The sequence below is a fragment of the Dipodomys ordii genome, unplaced genomic scaffold (genome assembly GCF_000151885.1).
Source record: "Dipodomys ordii isolate 6190 unplaced genomic scaffold, Dord_2.0 Scaffold77, whole genome shotgun sequence".
Lineage (NCBI taxonomy): Eukaryota > Metazoa > Chordata > Mammalia > Rodentia > Heteromyidae > Dipodomys > Dipodomys ordii.
This window is the reverse complement of record NW_012267293.1, coordinates 5,764,325-5,786,588: the sequence shown is the minus strand read 5'-3', so window position 1 is coordinate 5,786,588 and position 22,264 is coordinate 5,764,325. Positions and strand designations below refer to the sequence as shown.

The 22,264-nt window shown below is 44.4% G+C and overlaps 1 protein-coding gene across 1 annotated transcript in view; it reads left to right on the top strand.

Annotated features, from left to right (window-relative positions):
• Positions 1 to 22,264, top strand: part of Fndc1 (fibronectin type III domain containing 1) — a 52,495-nt gene that overhangs the window by 3,936 nt on the left and 26,295 nt on the right. The window contains exons 3-10 of the mRNA XM_013024533.1: positions 311 to 379; positions 9,220 to 9,426; positions 12,018 to 12,116; positions 12,893 to 13,010; positions 15,126 to 15,313; positions 16,370 to 16,477; positions 19,804 to 19,992; positions 21,701 to 22,221. Coding sequence (XP_012879987.1) covers positions 311 to 379; positions 9,220 to 9,426; positions 12,018 to 12,116; positions 12,893 to 13,010; positions 15,126 to 15,313; positions 16,370 to 16,477; positions 19,804 to 19,992; positions 21,701 to 22,221 — 1,499 coding nt within the window. The remainder of the gene's footprint in view (positions 1 to 310; positions 380 to 9,219; positions 9,427 to 12,017; positions 12,117 to 12,892; positions 13,011 to 15,125; positions 15,314 to 16,369; positions 16,478 to 19,803; positions 19,993 to 21,700; positions 22,222 to 22,264) is intronic.

Here is a 22,264-nt window from a genome sequence, read left to right as displayed (position 1 = left end):
AAATATGGAAAACTAGAAGAGACTTACCCCTTTTAAAAGACAAAACAAAGTAACAACAACAAAACCCAGTAGTTTTATTAGAATTTAGTCCATATTTTTCCAAACATGCAGATAAAAAAATAAACCATGAGCAGAAGACTCCACATATATATTGTCCTTACAGTTTAGGTATGGAGTCACTGTTGTGGCCAGAGAAGTCCTTGTGAAGACTGTCGAAAAGAACCTTGAACTACTCATTACGGATGTAGCGAAATATGGAAAATCCAGTAGACTGTGTCTCTAACTATGCAGTTGCATTTCCCTAATTTAGGAGGTGAATGGATCAAGATTGATGATTTTCCCATTAAGGGTCCAGGACCGTTTAATGAGACCGGCACAGGTACTACTCGCTCGTTGGTTCGTGTCTTCACTGAAGCAACGGCTCACAAGAGGGTTGTGCTTCTGTCATACACATGTGCTCACAAACCTTCACCTCATTCCCATCGCTAACTAACACACGTGCCGTCCAATCTCAGTCCATCGCCTCTGCGCCCCACAGCCCAGACTGCAGCCAGTGTTGCTTGTTGTTTGTTGTTCTTTCATGCCCTGGCAGGGTGGTTGCAGGAGGAAGAGCATCTGTGTGCTCATCTGGGGACACTGTCATCTTGTTGATAGGCAAATATGGTGACTGGGGTGGTCGTACTGGCCCCATTAGGCTTTCCTGTGAGTGGCAGAAATGCCTGCGATTCTCCAAACTGTGGGTGGCAGTGGCTACTTAATGTTGCCTCAGTCTCATTCTCTTTTCTGATCACCTTAGGATGATTTATGATGTTAGATAACCTACTTTCCATCTCAGCTCCATATTTGTATATGTGTATGTTGTATTGTGTGATGTGTCTGGTCATATTATTCTAGTTTCTTGGACATTTTTAATTGATGGTAAAAAAAACCCCAATACCTAGTGAATGCGCTTTTTTCAGAATGTGGTTGGACAATGTCCCTAAAGCAATATGGCAGGGAGCTATGGTTTATTTCAACATACCATGTGGTTGAAAACATCTACCAGGTGTTACTGTTGAGAGGAAGGTGAGTATGTTGACATGAACAACTGTAATAGGTTTCCAAAATCCGTTTGGCTCTGGCTCTATGTGACAAAGGACTGGAAGAACAAAGCAATCCATAGAAGAACCTGGGCTGTCCGTTATGTTGGATGTGGGGGTCACTGTAGGTGATTGGAGATGAAGGAATGGAAGTTGGAAGATGAGATTAAGAGGTAAACATGATTTAGGAGCCATTTGAAGTGCAGAGAATGAGTGGATAGGAAAGGATGGATGGAAGAGAGGGAAGAGGAGGCCAACGATCAAACCAAGAAAACACAGCCAAGTGTAGTAATGCTCCCTTATCTGTAGGGTATGCTCTAAGACTTGCAGGGCTTACTGGAAACTGCAGATAATACTGAATTCTCTATATACCATCTTTTCCCTATGCATACCTACATTTATGTGACAAATTTTCACTTACAAATTAGACACAAGATTAACAGCAATAGATAGTAACAAAACAGTAACATCCATGTAATTGTGATCTCTCTCTTATCTCTCTTCCTCTCATTTAAAATAGCCTACGTTACGGTATTTGCCCTTCTTGTGATGGTGTGAGAGGCTACAAAGCCAACATGTTTAGGTGAAGTAAGGTGATGCGTGCATGGTGGCAAGCGTTACTTGGACAAGCACACCGTGAGACTGCAGCAGTCCATGTGATGACCCTGAAGGTTGTGAGGTGACTAATGAGAGCGTAGTGTATACACCGTGGATCCTTGGACAAAGACACCGTCCTGAGCTGGGGAGGTGGAATGCCCTGATCCTCCATCATGCCTTGCAGAATTGTGGGCCATTTTAAACTTCTGAAATGCTTATTTCAGAGATTTCCAATTGAGTATTTCTGGGCTACAGTTGACAATGCTGAACTGAAACTTGGAAAGGTGGAACTGGTGAAGGGGAGACTGTGCAGACTTAGGATCTGTGCAAAGTGGGAAAGGGTGTTTATCTCAGAGGTGTTTACTCCGGCACACACACACGACATGAGACATGTAAACACCTTACTGACAGATGTGTATGTCTTGTGCTTGAATCTCATATTTTGTATTTTAAGTGACTGTTTTGTTCTTATGATCTTCCTGATAGACTTTTTGTAAATGATAGTAGTTTTAGAACAAGTAATTTTCTCATTTTTGTGTAGGTCATTCATTTCTGATGCTTTAAGAGAAACTTGTGAGTGTGTATACCTTGTACATGCATGTGTGTGCACATGTGTGTACATGTGATCTCTTTAAGTAAGAAAATTTACAGAAATGTAGGTTGGGAGTTGGAGAGAGCCATGTCCCAGCTCATTACTTAGTTTATGTGCTGTGAGGCTTTTAACTTCTCTCTGCAGGTGCTTTGTCGGCATTGTTTGCTAAGGCACTATGTTTGCCCCATATCAGGATTTAAATAATACACCAGAAGAAAATGCTAGCAATATCTGATAGCAGTCAGAACTTTAAAAATAAAACAAGCCAGGCACTAGTAGGCTGAGGTCTGAGGATTGGGGTTCCTCAAAGCCAGCCAGGACAGGAAAGTCCGTGAGACCCTTATTTCAATGAACCACTGGAAAACCGAAAGTGGCACTGTGGCTCAAAGTGGTAAATAAATGAATGTATGAATAACTAAATAAAACAATTCATAAACATGTATAGACTTAAAGTACTCTGGGTAACTACCTTTAAAAACCACTTGGATTCTTGTTCTGGAAATGGTTTCACAGATGACAATTTTGTTGAACAAAAGAAGCATTCAGATTTGCACTTCTCCTTTCCCAGGAAGGGATTTACCCTAAACACTGCCTCATCAGCACTGGCACTGGGCCTCAGGCCTGGCCGCGTCTCTGCCTCAGCAGATGGCATCTCTTGTTCTGCCAGGGATTTCTTTGAAACCAGGGGAGAACTCATTCTTTCACTGTGCCGGAAACAATGGTTCCCATTCACATTCCACCAGGCCTCCTTTTCTTGGCTTTGACCTATTTGGAACGAACTTTCTTAACCTAAAAATAGAATCTCAGTTATGTACTTAATTCCTTGTGCACTGATACCAGGGGAACTTACAGTCAAGGACCTGCTCGAACAACACTGAAGAGGCAAGAAAACCAGCTAAACAAGGAAGCAAAGAAGAATGTATGTGGCCTACTAGTTTGCTAGGGTTTCCATAACAATATACCACAGAGTAGGGGGAAGGGAGGAGTTAGGCAACAGAAATTTATTTCTCGTGGCTAGTGGTTCGGATCTCCTGGGACCACTCTCCTTGGCATGCCCATGGCTGCCTCTGTCCTTGTCCCTACTTGGTCTTCCTGCATGAGGACGCATCTCACACAAGGCCGAGATAGTGGTCAGTGTCTCTGGGTATCCAGATTTCCTCTTTGTATAAGGATATCTGTTAATTAGCTCAGGACTCACACTCATCATTTAAACTTAATTACCTTTTTGTTTTTTGACAGTCCTGAGGCTTGAACACTGGGCCTGGGCGCTGTCCCTGAGCTTCTTTTGCTCAAGGCTAGAGCTCTACCATTTGAGCACCACTTCTGGCTTTTCTGAGTAGTTTATTGGAGATAAGAGTCTCATGGACTTTTTTGCCTGGGTTAGCTTCGAACCACAATCCTCAGCCCCCTAGGTGTGAGCCACTGGTACTCAGCTACTTAATTACCTCTTTAAAGACTCTTTCCCAAAGCCCCATTCTGAGACAAGAAGATGAATACTTTAGCATATGAAATTTTGTGTGATCACAACTCACCTGAGAACATAACCACAGATATGTTTGAAATATAACTTGCACTGTGACATAGATAGCTGGTGGGAAATGTGGGGATTTGGAATCCTGATGGTGATGAAGTATGCCAAGGAGAACATGCCAGGACCCTAGAGGTCAGGAGGGAAGAGACTCCAAAACAAGAACCCTGGATTCAGAAGTGATAGTCTAAGCAATAAACGCAACCCCAGGGCAGAAGTCACAGATTCCTCTCCTGCAACTTACTCCGTCTAAAAGTCTTCCTTCTTTTTTTTCATCAGTATCATTTAAAAACATTTTTTAATTGTAAAGATACTGTACAGAGGGGTTACAGTTAATAAGTACATTTCCTATGGAGCATTGTTGCCCCTTCCTTTGTTTTTCCCCTACCATCCCTTCCCTCTCCACCTCCCCCAACGCCTCCCTCTCCTCCCCTAAGTTGTAAAGTTTGTTTTCAATGTAGTGTCTTGTATGTCTCATTGTTACAATGTGGAACTCCTCTCTCTTATCACTGGAGTGTAAACCTGTAGCCTCCTGTCCCCAGGGAAGAGATGGTTCCAGTCTCTTCACTTTTTGGCATACTATCACCTAGCATTTCTACAGACTTCTGCTAACTGTTTTAACTTTATTTATTTATTGAATTTTATTTTATTTTGGGGGCCAGGCCTTGGGTTAGCTTAGCTGAGCAGAGTCAGGCCCTAGGAGCCTGGACAGGAACGTGAGCCACAGTCTCAACTGGTTTGGTTATCCTGCATTTGCCAAAATGTCTTCTTGAAAACCATATTTGAGTCTGGTTGCTTTTAGCTCCAACTATGTTCACATCTATTTTTAATGTTTATAGTTGTCTAAAGTTCTAGCTCTCTGTGCTTTTCTCAAGCTGCGTGACTAAACCAGATGAAGTATAGAAAGAAACCTAGATTCTGTTCCTTACTTCCTTTATACCATTGCATTTTAGTTATGAAAGAGCCTCTTTTTCCTTTTTACATAAACAGTAACTTCAAGTTCAACATAAACTGAAGTTCACAATGACTCCTTGGCCATTTCCAGGCAGTATCAATGGGCTGCCCACCCGGGGCCCAGCACTTCTTCCTCATACAGCCACCCCCTGGTCTCCAGGCAGCTCCCTCCATCTAGTAGCATGTGGACACTTGGCCTGTGATTGTCTCCACATACCAGACATCCTGGGCCTTGCCAGTCTCCATGACAGGTGGCCCATTAGGTGGCCCTAATAGTTTCCAACTACAATCTCCTCTTAGAGTTGCTCCTCCATACCCAGAATTCTGAATTCCCTGATGTCTTTCTTCTATCCATCACCTCATGCACTTATTTTTAGACCCTTAATCCTCCTGGAGGTAAGGTGGAGAGTGTATTTTCACAGGACCAGGTGATTCTGATGAACACTGATCTTTGAGCTCCTTGGCTGTGGTATAAGTGTGCAGACTTCCTCCTGCCCTGAGCTCAGAGTCCACAGCTATGTTTAAGGCTGATGTTAGGGACACATCGGGTAGCTGTTTGCAGCACAGAATGAGCACCAAGGTCTGTGATCACATAGGCCTGCTCATGCAGCCTGTGGAGATGCGGGGAGGGCCACCGGTGTGAGGCTTTGTGACCAGCATGGTGGGTCCTGGGGCTGGTTGGCGGGATGATCCATGAACACTTCCATGCTATGCATTGAGTAACTGTCTTCTGGAGAAGCATCCTGCTAGCCATGTCCTGAGCCACACAAAGAGACCAGCAGACAGGAGCAGTGAGCCCTTTATACCAGTGAAGAGTGGGCCCATGGAGTAACTGATCCCTATAGACACTTGTGAAATGGTAAATAACACTCCCAGTTCATGGTGCCAAAAACAGTCATCTTGATATAGACAACTTCTTGTCTGAAAAGGTTTTCAATGATAGGGTATTTTTGGTAATAATTCCGCTCTTGCTCTCACTTGGTTTTCAGTGACCCCATGTACTGGACACTCTCATGTTCCAAAGGGAGCTTCTCACTTGGGTGAGAGATATATAAAAAAAGAGGGAGTCCATTATTATTATTATTATTCTTGGTTGGTCATGGGGCTTGAGATGGGATTCCGTTTTTGTCATGACCGCTGTGTTAGCTTCCCACCATGAACAAATACCAGATAATGAGGTTATGAAGGAAAAAGGTATATTTTGGATCGCAGCTAGAGAGGTAGCATTCCATGATGAGTTGGCCCTGTTACTTTAGACCCGTGGCAGAGTAAAACTTCTTGCTTCATGGCTAGGTCACCCAGGGAATAAAAGAGGCTGTGGTGTCACTCTCCCTTTTATTGGTGAGACTTTAAGTGTCCTATCAGCCTCCTCTAGGTTCCACTCCTTACAGCTTCTATACCTATCAGTAATACCACACCAGGGACCAATCCTTTGCCATATGGACTTTTGGGGGATCCTTAGGATCTAAACTGTGACTTCCATAAACACTAGTGACACTAGATACTTTGCCTGGATTATATTCTCAAACCTGATGTGTTATATACTATTGTCCAGACAAAACTGAGGTTCATGGAGAATGAGATAAGACAACACTGCATAATAGATTGGATATAGACTCTGAATTTAGATTCTGAATCAGCTCAACTTAAAATTGTTCACATTTAACTAACAGAATTAGAAAGAGGTGAAGCAACATGTTGAATTTTTTTTTGCATAAAGAATAGATTTTTGATTCCGTATAGAATGTTTGATTCTATATGTTTTGATTCCATCCGAATGTTTGATAATTTGTGAGGCTGGTGAATCAGAAGAAACATCCCCCTCAGCCTGAATGGCTTTCTGGTCTACTTCAATCGGGTGGCAATTGCTTTACCTGCTACCCTGCCAGGTAGATGATGTGTAATAGATGCTGCAGATCTTCTGTTCCCCACCAGCTCTAAGTATGCCTTACCTGGTTCTGTTGCACCAAGAACTATCAGAGCAATGTGTTCTGCCAAGTTTGCAATACACTCAGCACTGGTGGATGGGAGCTTGATTGTTCTTGGCAGTTGTGACTTCCTGTTTTCAAGATAAAAGACCTACAGAGATTTATGAGAAAAATTTAGAAGGCTTTGGTGAGGCGGTCACATACAGCTTTGAGAAAACACTTCCAGGGTTTAATTGCAAATGGATTTGAACCATCTGGAGAGTTTGCCTAAGTGAACATCAGCTGAAAGGGGATCATAAAAGATTATCTAAAAAAGATGCCTGATGGTGTGTATTACTCAGAATTTTGAAGAAAGGAAAAATGTGGTTGGCCTTTCTAAATCCAAAGATCTGCAAGAGAGATCGATGATTGTGTTTGACGGGTTTCACTCTCGCTTGGCTCTGTGGCTTCACCCACACAGTGAATTCCAGGTGGTCACAGGAGCAGCCTTTGAGAAGAGTCCTCCTCTTGTCCATTTTCTGCCTGCTGAGGAAACCAACTGGCTCATTGTGTTTAGTGCCTGCTGGATAGGCCAGAGTTTGCCCTCTGCAGGAAGCATGTCCAGACCCACATCGCAGGGTCTCGGGAGGCTGGTGAGAGGGGTCGGTTTAAATGGAAGGGGAATTGTTATGAAGGTGCACATTGGGAAGCAGAATGGTTGCATTCAGGTTCCTGCTTCACTTCTGAGTGATGGACCCCTTTCCTCCTTGTCGTGGGGCTGCTTGCTGGAAGGGCAACTAGACGAATCGTCATTGTGAACAGCCAGTTCGATCTAGAAAAGGCTTGATACTGAGCTGTCAGAGGAAGCGTGACTCTCTTCCCTGCAGCTGTTCAGTGGCCTGGAAGCATCCTGAAGGTCCAGGGGGAGTGGCTGGACACAAGCTGGTGCCCAAGGGTGTGGGAGCTGTGCAGTCCCTTGGGGCAGCTCTGTCCTGCCACTGGGCAGGACCTAGTGTGTATCAGGACAGAGTCCGGGGGAGGCACCTCAGCCATCTGTGACAAAGTTCCTCGCCCTTGGAATTCACTTCTTCCCCCTCAGTGATCTCATCTCCGCAGGGGAGAGGGGCGGCATGCAAGGTCTTTTGGTGCATCACCATTTTGATTCTGCAGTTTCCTGGCGAGCACCTAGGGCAGCCATCAGATCATCCTCCAGGCTGGCAGTGAGAGAGCCCTGGGTACACTCCCCTTTCAGATGCTTGCCTGGAAAGGACACGGAAATGACGCAGAGCTGTGGGCAGAGCGCGCCATCTCTGTGCAGCAGTTCATTTTCTAGACTCGCTGGAGCTTGTGTGTATTTCATTTTGTTGAACTATTCCAGTGTGTCACACACAAAAACTTTCAAACAATCACCATCTTGTGTATTAGGGAAAATAACTATTGAAGCTCAGCTACTACTCCCCCAGTAGTAGTTAGGAATGAGGTGCCCAATAACAGAAGGGAAAACTCCCGCTGACCCACGAAAGGATATTTCTTTGGTTACATCTATGACATGGGGACTAGGTGTCGGACGCTTCAGGTAAATCAACTGCAATGGCTAATTATTTACATGTTACCGAGGTTCACACTCACTTGTGATACTCATTTTTGTTTTTAGGTCTTATTTAGCTTAGCTAAAAATTTTCTAGTCTGATAAAATTAGTCAGAAATGAGGATGGAGTTAATGTACATAGTAAAGGAAGCAGAAGGCTTACATGACTGGAGATAGTCATTCATCCAGTGGCCTCCTCAGATGAGGGCTAGATTGTAAAGGCAAGGTGGTAATAGTTGTTTCCAGCTCTTCCTTGATGCTAATTTAGATCTGTAAACACTAGGCAATGACCACCAGAGCGCACTGCTACGAGAAATCTAACAACAGATGCATTTCCCAAGATCAGTCTGCAAGAGGATTTCTTATAGCTTGTTGATTCACCAAGAAGAAAATAAGAAATACTGAAGACAGCATCTTGGTATGCTAGAGCCAAGGTTTGACTGAAGGAGAGGCAGGACTTGCACATGGAAGAGAAGCTCAGACCCCACACAGCAGTCAGTTAGTACCAAGCTCTTAGCAGTTTAGTGCAAAGGCAAGGTGAGCCTGTGTTTCCAACACTGCAGTGATAAAGCCCTTTTGAGGAGGGATCAAAATTAGCCCATAATGGGGCTCTGTATTTTTGTCTTGACATTTAGCTGTTGCCAGAGAATATATAGTTTGGGCCTACATATTGGGTGGGGAGAGGGGCAAAAGGAAATAGATGAAAAGAGACATCGCGAAGCATCCAAGATTTTGGTCTGGCAGCCTCAACACATGGTATGTTTTCATTTTAAGTTCTTGAGACCTATTGGTTATAAAATGGGGAAGATAATCCTGCAGGGGAAATGAGCCTACTGGAACTGGTTACCGAGAATGGATGCTGAAGCCCAGCAGCTAATTGTTGAGGCTCAATGTTTGCATGGGCTTTGTGTACAAGAGGGCTAACCTCCACTCTGTGTACTGTTTGATGGCTTCTGTGTCATGTCCTCTTTAAGAAAAGGAAGTGCCCAACAAGCCCTTGCGCATGCGAGTCCGGTCTTCCGACGACAAGCTGTCCGTGGCGTGGAAGGCACCCCGCCTGTCTGGAGCCAAGAGTCCACGCAGGTCACGAGGGTTTCTTCTGGGCTATGGAGAAAGTGGCCGGAAGATGAATTACGTTCCACTCACCAGAGATGAGCGGACACACGAGATTAAAAAGCTAGGTGAGTTTATTATTATTTGATATACAGTTCTTTGCTGAACTCTGTGATCATTTTGGTATCTAGAGCTCACTGGTGCTAGAACACTATCTTAAGATGGAATATTCATTTTCCAGAGATGACAATGATTCAAGATGATACTCTTTTGTTCTTGTCTCTGTCAGAGCCTCCATCACTTTAAGTTGTAGTTAGTGACAGGTCAAAGCTGCTTTCTGAGTTGCTGTCAGATTTCTAAGTCAGATCATGTTTTCCAGATACAAGTGGGGACTAGTGTTTTACTGTCTTGGCTTTCCTTTCATTGTTGTGTTGTTTGAAGCTTTGTCTTTGAATTCCGGGGCCCTGAACCTTGAATCCCATGGAGATAAAGCATTGTGGCTGCTGAGTGAAGCTACAAAGCAGGCCTTCCTTCCTCCCTTCCTGGGCCCCTGCCTGGAAAAAAGAAGACTTTTACATGGAATGCCAATGAGAACATTTGCTGAGACCTGGAGACATTATGCGCATAGTCCAGTCTAGGATGTCTGTATTTATTGACAGGCCTAAATGGGGACACAGGCCACATTCTGAGAGAGCACCGCCTACCTCTCAGGCTGGTGCTTCCCTGTGTCTGGAAACAAGGTCATGGTTTGCCCCACTTTCCTTTCCTCTATCTACTTGGTGAATTCAGAGGTTGGGTAAGCAAGGCTGGGTCACTTCTCATGGCCTTCTCCTGGAGGAAGCCTGGCTGCAGAGAGCCAGGGGTTCAGGGCAGCCAGGACCAGCAAAGCTGTCTCATCCTGAGGCGTGTCCGCCATCTTGCTTTTTACAAGTAATAAATATTTAGGCTGGTATCTTCTGTCATTCAGTAGACAGGCAAGGGAGCGGCTCTGGTTTATTGGGCCTTCTTGGAAGACTCAGTAACACCTGGCAGTGTGTTTACTCACATGGGCTCTGGTATCTCTCAGCTTCCTCCACTGTGGTGGTATGGGGGCTGGAGGTGGTGCTCACCTTCTGTCAGTGATGTGAAGTCTGGGGCTGGAAAGGAGGACCGACAGCCATTGGCCTGTGAGGAAGTGGGGTAACCATGAGGAAGGCATCGCGGTGCTTGTTGCTTAGTGTTTTATTCTGGAATCTGGATAAGCATCTCCACAGTCCTCGGGATTCCCAAGGCTGCTTCTCTGAGCTGCACTGCAAGTGCTGACCAGCCTGGATTTGGCCTGGTGGAGATGGACAGAAACTAGAGCAATCTTCTTGCAGCAGCTAGAGGTGCCTGCTGCATTGCTGGTGTTCTGGCAGCTGCCAGCATCTGGACTAGCACTGCGGGCAGTTAGATGTACCTGTGACGGGTCAGCCACATGACAACCTGGTCTCCACATTTCCCCTGTGGAGAGGAGGATATAAGGCATCTCCAAGCCAGGCAGACTCAAGGTCATTTCAAGTACAGATTCTAGACTTCCTTCAGGAGAAAGACCAGCCATGTCTCTGTTGCTAAGCCATAGGAAGTGAGAGGAGACATCTGGGCAGTCCATGCCGTGTGAAGCTTGGTGTCGGTATTAGCAGCAAGACCTACTCTTAGAGACCCAGTGCCCTGAAGCTGCAGAGTCATTGGGAAACGCATCAGCCCTTCGTTCCGGAGCTGCCTCTCTCATGTGGATTGGCTCTGTGTTGGTGAGGCAGGCCAAATTCTGCAGCAGGAGAAAAGAAGCCCTATTTTTGCATTCCTGATGTTTCAGGAGGGCATTTTTTTTTCAAAATGAATGTTTTCATTGGGTGGGTCTCCATCTTAGCCGACTTAAAGGAAGACAGGTTGGTTTTGGCTTACCGTTTCAGAGGGCTTTCCGGTTTAGTCCCTCATGCGGGGAAGGCATGGTGGTGTAGGCCTGGAGAACCAGCTCACATCCTGGTGGACAGGAAAGAGGGCTGATAGGAAGGGGCAGAACAAGATAGAAACCCGAGAGAGGCTCCCAGTGACCTCCCTTCTCCAACTAGGCCCCATAGCCTACTCTTCACGCCTCTCAACAATGTCTCAGATTCTGACTCCGTCAGGGTGTCACCTGAGCCTCAGACTAACAGTTCCACAGTACTTAAGGGAAAGGGAACAAGTTCTGGTCTAGTATTGTAATGTTTTTTCCAAATGCAATTTTGATTAAATTGGAGAGTAGTAGGATCTATCTCTGAGGGGGAGGGAGGAGTAACTAACCAAAAGATGAATCTGGGTAACTCTCCCAGGCTCTCTTAGCAAAGCTGCAGAGACTCCATTTCGAGGATGTGCATTGTGACGGACACAGCATCTGAGAAGATTACAAAGACGTTGTAAATTGCTGACGGGTGCCAGGGCTCCTTTCCTTTCCTCCCTTCGTTTTTATGGCAGATAGAATCACATTAACCTCCCTCTTTTCTTTGTAGGAAGTAAAAGGAAATTGGTTAAGTACACTTTTTAAGCATTCTTTATTTCTCTGATGTTGAAAAATAAGAAACTGATTTCTCCCCAGGAATTACCTAGGTAAACGTGGAACCAAGTAGTGTTCTTTCTGAGTTTAGTTCCTGCAGTACTTGGACAGCTCTCTAGTTGTCTAAGGGGCTTGGAGAGATGCTTTCATGCCTTCTTTGGTCCACAGCCTCAGAGTCGGTGTATGTGGTCTCCCTGCAGTCCATGAACTCCCAGGGGCAGAGCCAGCCGGTCTATAGGGCTGCCCTCACGAAACGCAAGATTTCAGGTACGTTTCCCAGGATGCACTTTGGGAGGCCATGCGGTGCTATGAGCTCCCTGCTGCTTCCTCATGCTGCTGGCAGTGGAAAACCACACCAGTCCATGGGGGATGGCGAGGGCAAGAGGGCAGAGCTGGCCACATGCTGGGTATACGCTTCTTTCTTGCATACTCCGAGGCTGCAGCGTTCTTGTGATGGAATTGATTTCGCTCTGTATTTGAGGTGGCTTCACTGTGTGGTAGCTCTGCCACAAGAGGGAAAAGGAGGCACTACACTATTTTTTTTTCTTTTTGTTGGTTATGGCGCTTGAACTCAGGGTCTGGGCACTGTCCCTGAGCTTTTGTGCTCAAGACTACGTTCTGACACTTGAGCCACAACTCCACTTCTGTTTTTTTCTGGTAGTTACTTGGAAATAAGAGTCTCATAGACTCCTCTAAACATTTGCTTTCCATGAAATGTTTATTGTTTCTCAGAACCTTACAGTGTCTGTTGAGCAAACCCTGAGTTGCTTATACCCCAGAACAGCACCTTCCTTGCGCTGGTCTATATGTCGATTGGGTCAAGTGGTGAACTGCCATTCCTTAGGTTGGGCTTAAGAACAGGAGAGTCTGGTTTTCTATACTGACCAATCAAATAATTGCTCAGCTTTCTATTTACTTCATTATACTCACCTTAAGTACAAACAATCTAAACATGACACAGGGTGAATTACAGGCTCAGAAAGCCAGAGGAAGTCAGGGCAAAGCCTGTCATTAGAGACTCAGTTCTTCCGATGTCATTTCAGAAGAGGATGAACTGGATGTACCCAAAGACATCACTGTACGTGTTATGTCCTCTCAGTCTGTGCTGGTGGCCTGGGTGGATCCAATTTTGGAAAAGCAGAAGAAAGCTGCTGCATCCAGGTACTTTGGTTCATTCCTTCATCCTTGTGTGTGAGACATGGGCTTTTCTGGCCTAGGAGTAATGTGTATGTAATGATTCTATTCCTTATTTGACTGCTGGACCTTCTATAGCCGAATGGTGCCCATGCTGTCCTGTGACACACTAGTTCCTGCAAACTGATGGTGCACACACTAAGACCTCACATCCCACTTACCTGGTTTACCCTGGGCCTGGAAATTTTGTGGATTCTGTCTCTTCCTTGCCCTGCTTGTGATTTAATTTTGTCTCATTGGTGTCCCGTTTTGGTGTGGCACGTACTTTGGGAAGTGTCTTACTGAAAGACAGCAGCAGGCTGGAATTTTATGTAGAATGGTGGACATTTGTCCAATGCCTCACACCCAGACATTTGCCAAACATTATGTCTAGCCCATATCTAGCTCATGTCTAGCACATATCTAGAAAATACACCTTATTTTCTCTTAGAATGCAACCTCATGCTAGTCTAGCTTTTATATTCATTTGCAAAAACAAAGACAAAATAATCATAAGGTTAAATGAATTTGTGTATGTTTGTTTGCTAATGCATGTGTGCATGCTAATGTATATGTGTATGCTAGTGTATGTATGCTATTGTGTGTATATATGTGTATATGTTAGTGTGTAAGTGTGTGTGTGTACTAGTCTTGAGGCTTGATTTTAGGGTCTCTCACTCTTGTTTAGCTTTTTCATTCAAGGCTGGCATTTTACCACTTGAGCCCCACCTCTACTTTTGACTTATTACTGGCTAATTGGAGCTAAATCTCTTGTGTTTGTTTGCTTTGAGTCTCAGATCTCAGCCTTGAGATGCAAGGATTACAGGCAGGTTACTGGTGCCTGGCTGATTAAACTAATTTTTTTGCTAAAAGGCTACTGGTAAATATGTCTATCAAAAGTTCCCATGTCTAATCAAGGAGCAAATACTTTATATAACCCAAGGAGGGCCAAAATGTGTTGGACTACTGAAACTGAGTCTATCTGCTACCTGGAAAGGGGAATCTGAAATTAGTGGACTCCCATGCTTAGACTATGTATATGTATAAGTATACGTGTTTGTATGTCTACATATTGCACATCATATTATACACATAATTTCCTTCACTACTTCTTCATCTTTGAAAGACCTCAGAAGAATCACAGTGATCCTCTAGCCATATAGCTTTCACCAGCCCAAAGTGTTCCAGATTACCACTGGGGCTTGGTTTCCGACATCTTGATGAGAACCAACAAAGGCTTGCGTTTTCTTGGAACTCCACTGTTAATTGCTGTGCCAGGTCTTCAACTGAAGTCTTCTCTTGTCTTATGAAATATAATAAGTAGCACATTTTTAATGCACCAAATACTTCCTATTGCAAAGAGGCTGTGAGAAAAAAAGTTCATTGAAGAAGAATCTAGTAAACAGCATTTGCCACTCTTAAAGCATTGCGGATGTCCGCTCTCTGGGGTTCTGGGTATTACCATGTTTGGTTGCACTCAGTTTCTCTCCCTGGAAGTCACACCCTGGGCCCCTTTATTATATCCTCTGCCCTGTTCTATTTGTTACAAATATTTTACTCCATTTCATAGTCTTGAATCTACTCAAAACCACATGCTTCTTTTCCTCCTGAGTTTATGGAAATCATGCCTGCTTTTTCTGAATTTAATCCTTTTTGGGAAGCTAGGATACCATTACTTCCATTTTGGTCCTTACTATTGTTACTTCCACAGCCCCCTGCAAACCTGCAAGACAGACAGACACACAGACACAGACACATACATATACACACATATACACACACATATAGGATATATGAGCTATTGCCTCATAAAAATTCATTCCTAATTTGCTTATTCCTTTTGTGATCTGTGCTCAGTCTTTCCAATGATGAGATTTTTTTTTGCTGTTAAACGCCTCAATGCTTCGTATTTCCTGGGTTATTTTTGACACTGGAATGTAAGCAGTCTGAGTCGGTAATGTCATCCAAGCTTAGGCTTTGTGCCTCTTTGCTCTGGCTGCTTCCTGCAGAAGCTGTCACTTCAGGGCAGGACAGCAGCAGGGCCATGGGTTCTCCTGCAGAGGATTTGTCAGCGGGCTGTATACTGTGTTGTGTTTCTTGTAGACAGTACACTGTGCGCTATCGAGAAAAGGGGGAGTCAGCCAGGTGGGACTACAAGCAAATCGCCCACCGACGCGTGTTGGTAGAAAACCTGATTCCAGACACCGTGTATGAGTTTGCAGTCCGTATTTCACAGGGGGAAAGAGACGGCAAGTGGAGCACCTCCGTCTTTCAAAGAACGCCAGAATCTGGTCTGTATTTGAACTCACTTTTGGTTTTCCATTCTGGGAATTACTCCTGTAATACGATTTAAAACCAATTAAGAAGCCAGTAGTGACCAAGGCTAGCATAAGTGCTTAAATCACATGAAACCTGAATTTTGATAATATTTCTTAGTATGTCTTTTTTTTTCCTGGCAGTACTGAGACTTAAACCTTCAACTTGCCAAGGAGGCTCTCAATACTTTGAGCCATACCCCAGTTCTTTCTTATTTTAGTAATGTTTTTGAATAGTCTCAAGTTTTTGCCCTAGTTGGTCTGGTACAATGGTCCTGTGATCCTTTTTGTTGTTGTTGTTGTTTAAACCTCTCATGTAGCTAGAGATACAAAAATCTATTACCATGCCGAGTGTTTTACTGGTCAAGATAGGATCTTCGTGAACTTTTTCCTTGGGTTTTCCTAGAACCACAGAATCTTCCAGCTCTCTCTGCTCCTCCCCATTCCCCAGGTGCAGAGGAGTTGCAGAGGAGTTAGGGAATCTTGTCTTTCCTACTGCTGGACATTCCCTAGCTTGTGGTTCTGACCTGTGGAGCCATTAGGCCCCAGTGTGCAGGCATGCAAGTCTCCGTCCTGTGTGGGGATCCCGGTGGGGATGCATGGGTCTCCAGCCTGACGCCATCTATTTCTTTCCTGAGGCTGAAGTTCTACTTGACTCTGGGGAAGATTTTTCCTTTGTAGCCAAGGCTCTGATTTCTTTTACATCATTTCTTTAAAAGTTGTAGTAAAAAGGAGTTGCACCTGGGTTTCTTTTTTATAATCTTTATATATTTTCAGTGTTTAGTTATGAGGGGGAATCCTGAATTCCTAAAAGCCTTTCCCTAGCTATGTCTAGATTCCCTGCCTAAACTGGCACAAGTGGCATGCATCACCCTATTCCTCAAAGAGCAAGTGCAAAATTTCCTCTCACATGCCATCCAATGAAGACATGGGCTTTCCAGTGATCAGTGCACGCACTCGGCCTGCATGCCTGTTCCACCCAGGCTGACCATGAGGGTGTTGTAAACTGGTCCATTCTTTGTCACCTTGCAGCTCCCACCACAGCTCCTGAAAACTTGAACGTCTGGCCAGTCAGTGGCAAGCCTACAGTGGTCACGGCGTCCTGGGACCCACTGCCTGAGACAGAGGGCAGAGTGAAAGGTAGGCCCTCTCTTCCTTGAACCCTAAGTGGTACCCACTATGATGATCCTGCTCTGTTCCCAGCTCTGGTGTCTGGGGAGGAAGTAGAGGACGTGCTGGGTAGGGCTGAGGGCCTTTCAGGCAGGGCTTTCATTGTCTGGCATGTAGGTGGTCTCCAAGGCGATTATCCGTGATTATTCCTGCAATCAGGGATGCGCTGAATGACGTGGTATAACTATGCCTCGATCCATCCTAGTTTCATGCTCTGGGCTTTTCAGTGTGCCAAGAAAACTGAGAGTCTAGGAATCAGCGGGAACCCCACGGGGCCATAAATACCTTTAATGAGACCATAAATACTTTTAATGGCTTTGAAACACTCAAGTAATAATTTCCAGAAAATGGATTTATTTTCTGTTTATCATCTGTATTTATTTACTGAGGTTGAAGAAAGCATAACACTGAAGTATTAAAGAGTATAAGAGCTTTCAAAGAATAAAAATAGGATAACATATTCACAACTAGTTAAAGTATAGTCTATTGAGAATATTAAATAAACCCAGAAATAATTTTGCTGCAATGTAAAAGGATTTAAATAGCTTTCAGGAGTCTGAGGACATCATAAGGAATCAGATCATGCCTAGACAAAAACACTCTTGGGGTAGGAAAGTAATGAAGAAGGAATATCCTTTATGGTTACTAGGGACTGAGAGACAACCAGAAAAGTTTATATAAGCTTAAAGAAAGCTAGAATATTACTGCCAGTCTCCTTTGAAAAAATTCTTAATTGGAAATATCAATGAACTTTTTTTTGTTTTTGCATTTAACTCTGAGTTCTCTTTGCTGCCATTAGGGGGTCTTTTCAGAGCACAGTAGAAGGTGAGGAAGTAGATATTTTGTCATTTCCTAGTTTTCTCAGAATAGGTGACACTGCTCCTCTTGCTTACTCCTCATCCCACTGGAACAAGTCAGACACCGAGGAGGAGAAGAAATACTTAGTTGGCCCTTTTAAATAATGGTTGTTATGATAGTCTGCGCATTGGTTCCTTCTGTGTCCAGCACTGAGGCCATAAAGCCTCTGTAAATGGAATAAAGACTTTTTTTGGCTGATGATAGCTTTAGTTTCAAAAAAGACAGTTATTATTCTCTAGTAAATTTATTACCTACTACTGATTTGGCCTTCTTCTTGCCTGCATCTTAGTTTATATTTATAGCTCTTTGCAAAGAGGCCCCTAATCACCAAGTAAATATTTCTAGAAATAATGATAGCTACTAAGTATTAAAAAATATTTTTGGAACTACTGGGGTTTGAACGAAGTCACTGTGCTTACTAAGCAAGTGCTCTACCACTTGAGTCATTCCCTAAGCCCTTTTGACTTTTAATTACTTTTCAGATAGAGTCTCACTTTTACATAGAACTAGCTTCAAACTTCAATTTTCCTACCCATTTCTCTTATACAGCCTGGATTACAGGTGTATACCATCACATCCCAACTTGTTTGGTTAAGAGGGTTTTCACTAATGCTTTACCTGGGCTGGCCTTGAACCTCAGTGATCTCCACCTCCCAACTAGCAGAGATTACAGGCATAAGTCACCACACCCAGCAAATTGAGTTTCCATACATGAAAATTCATGTATCCTATCTCTGCTTGGTTTTCACAAAGGTGTAGTAGTGGGGCTGAAATTTATAATTCATTGGGGGCATTTTCTACACAAGAAGTATCAAACATAGCAGAAGAATATATACTTTACATGGTTTAATACTTTTTCCAGATGAAGGAATCTCTTAAAAAATCAGAATTACAAACTTTCAGAGAGTGGGTTCTCTTAGTTCTTACTTTGACCACCACAAATGACTAGCTTACTCATTTTCAATGAGAAAAGAATGCTGTGTTTTGTGGATAAATGCTGTAAAAACATTTTGTTGGAAAGTTTCAAAATTAATGTTCTTTTGAAAGATTGGAAGTTAGGGAAAATAAAAGAGCCTCATCTTCCTTAGAATTGGCTGATTTCTCTGTGACTCTCTGTGATTATTTTCTTAGTTAGGTTGTTCTCTTATTGAGTTAATAAATTTTGCAAATCTTGGGTTGACTGAGGAAAAAAAGGATAGTTTATAGTTGAGGGTTAAAAATCATACTCTAAAATATGACTGTGTTACAGTATTTCTATGCAATCAAAGAGGTATTTTAGTTCCTTGGATTGAATTCCATGGTTTTTGAAGTTCAAGGCCTTAATATACTTATCTGTAGGGCTAATTAAACGTGGAAACCTTGGAGATCGAATAAATATATTGCTTTGCAACTTTACAAATTCTGTTGAGTATCAGGTGCTGGTGACTCATGCCTATAATCCTAGCTACTGAGGAGCTGAAATATGAGGATCATGGTTTTAAGCCAGCTCAGGCAAGTAGTCTATGAGGCTCTATCTCCAGTTAACTAGCAAAAAAGTGAAGGTGTGGCTCAAGTGGTAGAACACAGCTTTTAAGCAAAAAACAAAACAAAACAAAACCCCAACAAAACAAAAAACAAATGAGAACATAAGGCCTTCACACACAAACACACACACACACATACACAATTTTGTGAAACATCCTTATCAGCAATGTGGAGTAAGAATTTTTTTATAATTCCTACAAAATGAAGAATTTATATTTCAAAAAATATTTTCTCCTGGTTCAACTTGCTAATAGAAGTAATTGAACTAGACAAACTGAAGCTCTTGAAGATGTGAGTGTTTATTTAGAATCAGTTCTTAGATGTCACTTTTTTTGGTATTATTGAAGATTTGTCAACATAATCATAGCATGCTAATAAATGAATATACATCATGAGGCTGGGATCTAAGGACCTCAATTTGAAGCCAGTCTTGGGCAGGAAAGTCTGTGAGACTCTTATCTCCAATTAACCACTCCCCCCCCCCCCCCCCTAAAAAGGCTGGAAATGGAGCTGTAGCTCAAGCAGTAGAGCACTAGCCTTGAGCCAGAGGAGCCGAGAGACAGTGTCCGGGCCCCAAGTTCAAGTCCCAGGACCAGTGCAAAAACTAAAACTAAAATAAAATGAATATACAAAAAAGTGTACATATTCTTTGGTGAATGTTTTTCCTGAGTTTCATATGCTTCAGCGTCTTAAAAAAGCAAATTGCCTGTTCATAACCTTCAAAGCCTGTCTGGTGTCCAAATGAGAGAGTTCACCTCTGCCCCTTCCTGCTTCGGCTGTGAACTTGGCGTGCATTGCTAGTGTGTTTAATTTTTGTGATGTGAGTTCTAACTCATGCTGCCCATCCAGTCCGTCTGCTGGACCCGGGACTGTTTCCCATTCCTTCCTTCCAACCGTCTGCCAAATCATTTCAGAATACATTCTTTCCTACGCCCCGGCTCTCAAACCATTTGGAGCAAAGTCTCTCACCTACCCCGGACACACTACTTCTGCCCTGGTGGATGGTCTGCAGCCTGGGGAACGCTATCTGTTCAAAATCCGGGCTACAAACAGGAGAGGTCCCGGGCCACACTCCAAAGCCTTCATTGTCGCTATTCCAACAAGTAAGCACTGCATTTGTGGCTGTCTCCTACCTGTTTTCATTTGCTGTTTGTTTTGTGTGACTTTGAATCATGCTCTTAAGTTTAAAGCTTCTTGGTGAATGATTTCACAGGACTCAGTTTGCATATTGGTTACTAAGATGTTTCTGTGATCTTTTTAGGAATTGATCTTCCCAAAGACTAAAATCACTACAGGACTATTAAGATGCTAGTTCTCTGATGATTTGTATCATGGTTTAATGGAGGGGGGGCTTATTTTGATAGGGAGAGAACATTTTTACAGATATACTGGGACTTGTTTTTTTTTAACTACTGGTCCTCTTGTATATAACATTTAAGAATTTTTAGTTTTTATTCCATTATTTTGGAGTACAGCTCTACTCAGAAGAATTCCAGTTGTCTAGTTCATTTGTTTGGCATCAAAACCAACTATGGAAATGATTGTCTTCTTTCCTGCTTCTCTGCATTTTTGCCAGAGATGGGGAGCTTTCTGTCCACTGTGTGCTGTGAGGGTCCCAGCAAGGCTGCAGTAAGAAACAGATTTATGCTGGGAAAATCTCTGGGAGAGATGAAATGGGCTCCCGTAGGGCCCCCAGTGCTATGTGACTACCCCTATCCCCCGCCCAACAGCATTCCTTCACCTGTCAGTTCTGCTCTCCAGCCAAGCTACATTCAATAGAATATTTTCTATACCAGGAGTCTTCTCATTGTAAGCCTTATTTTGGAACTTCAAATGTGTCTATTATGGAAGGAGTTTTAAGCATGGAGGAAATAAGTAAAAACGTATTAGAACGAATATGTGACTGTGTAGTGCCCCAATAATTGGCATATGTGTGTATATATATATATATATTTCATGCCTATTAGTAACAACTATATATATGGTTCCAGATAGAGAAGGATAAATATCTGCAACTATAGTGGGGCATAAAATTTTCATTTAAAGATAATGAAGACAAAAATAGGAATAAGTGGCATATGCACTTTTCATTGCATAATATCTGTTCGTTTTCTCTACTAAAGATGATGTATGGTAGAGCACTATCCATCATGTACAAAAAGAACAGCTCTAATGCATTTAGAAACTACTAATTTTTTTTTAACTTCCGATGTTAAGATTTTCTACTGTTAAAAAAAAATGACTTCATTCACTGTTCAAGATTCTCAGGACCCTTCAGCATGCCAAGATCCAAAGGCGCTCAGGCTCCTTACATAAAATAGTAGAATCTGAGCAGCACCTGTGCACATTCTCTTGCATACCGTTAACGATCACTAGTTCATTGCAGTGTTGAAGGCAATGGAAAGGCGCTGCCAATGGTGGTCTTTCAGTGTCATTTAGGGGGAAAGAAAGAGGCGAAGGCCCCAGTGCCTGCTCCAGGGAGCTGTAATTGTCTCCCTCCCTCCCCCCCCCCCCCCCCCCCCCCCCCCCCCCCTTCCCCCCCCCCCCCCCCCCCCCCCCCCCCCCCACAAGCATTTTCCAGAAAGGCTGAGCTGAATCCCAAGGCGAGAACCCACGGAAGTGAAGGGGCAGCGGCCGCTCAAGGTCTCACTTCAGAATCCCCTCGAAGGAGGAATCTGATGGGACAGAATCAGACTGCGTGTCCTTCAGGCAAACTGTCCTGGAGCCACGTCCCCGGTGCTGAAGCAGTGGTGTCGCCTGAGCAGCCTGTAAGTGCTTGTTCTGTAACGCTCGCTCTGTGAACTCTTGCAGCCAGTACCAGCAAGTCCGACGACCGGCAGGGCGGGGACGACGCCCGGACGCGGGGGAGACCACGGCCTTCGCCGCTTGCCCCCCGCGCCCCGGCCTCGGCGGAGCGCGCGCCTCCTCCCCCGGCCTCCACCGCAAGCAGGAGCGCCAAGGACGCCCTCCTCGACCTGAAGAACAGGATCCTGGCCACCGGCGGCGGCGGGCCCAGGAAGCCCCAGCCTCACCCCGAGAACACCCGGGAGGCGGGCCTTCAGTCCACGCACGTCACGGAGGCCGAGGAGCGGGATTCCCTGGAGGACCCACGCCCCTACCCCTCGGAGACCCGAGACCAGCAGCGCACCCCGCGGCCCCCAGGCCGCTCCTGGATCCCGGCTCGGCCTCCGGCCAGGACCCGACCGCCGGTGCTGCCCCGAAAGGAAGGCGCGGGCACGCGGGGCCCCTCCGCGGCCTCCCCCCCTGCCGAGGCCCCTCGGGCCCCCCAGGATCCCTCTCCGCACCCCAGCGCGACAGACCGCGACGGGGAGGTCCGGGAGGAGCCTCACTACCCCGGGAGCCCCGCTGCAGCCC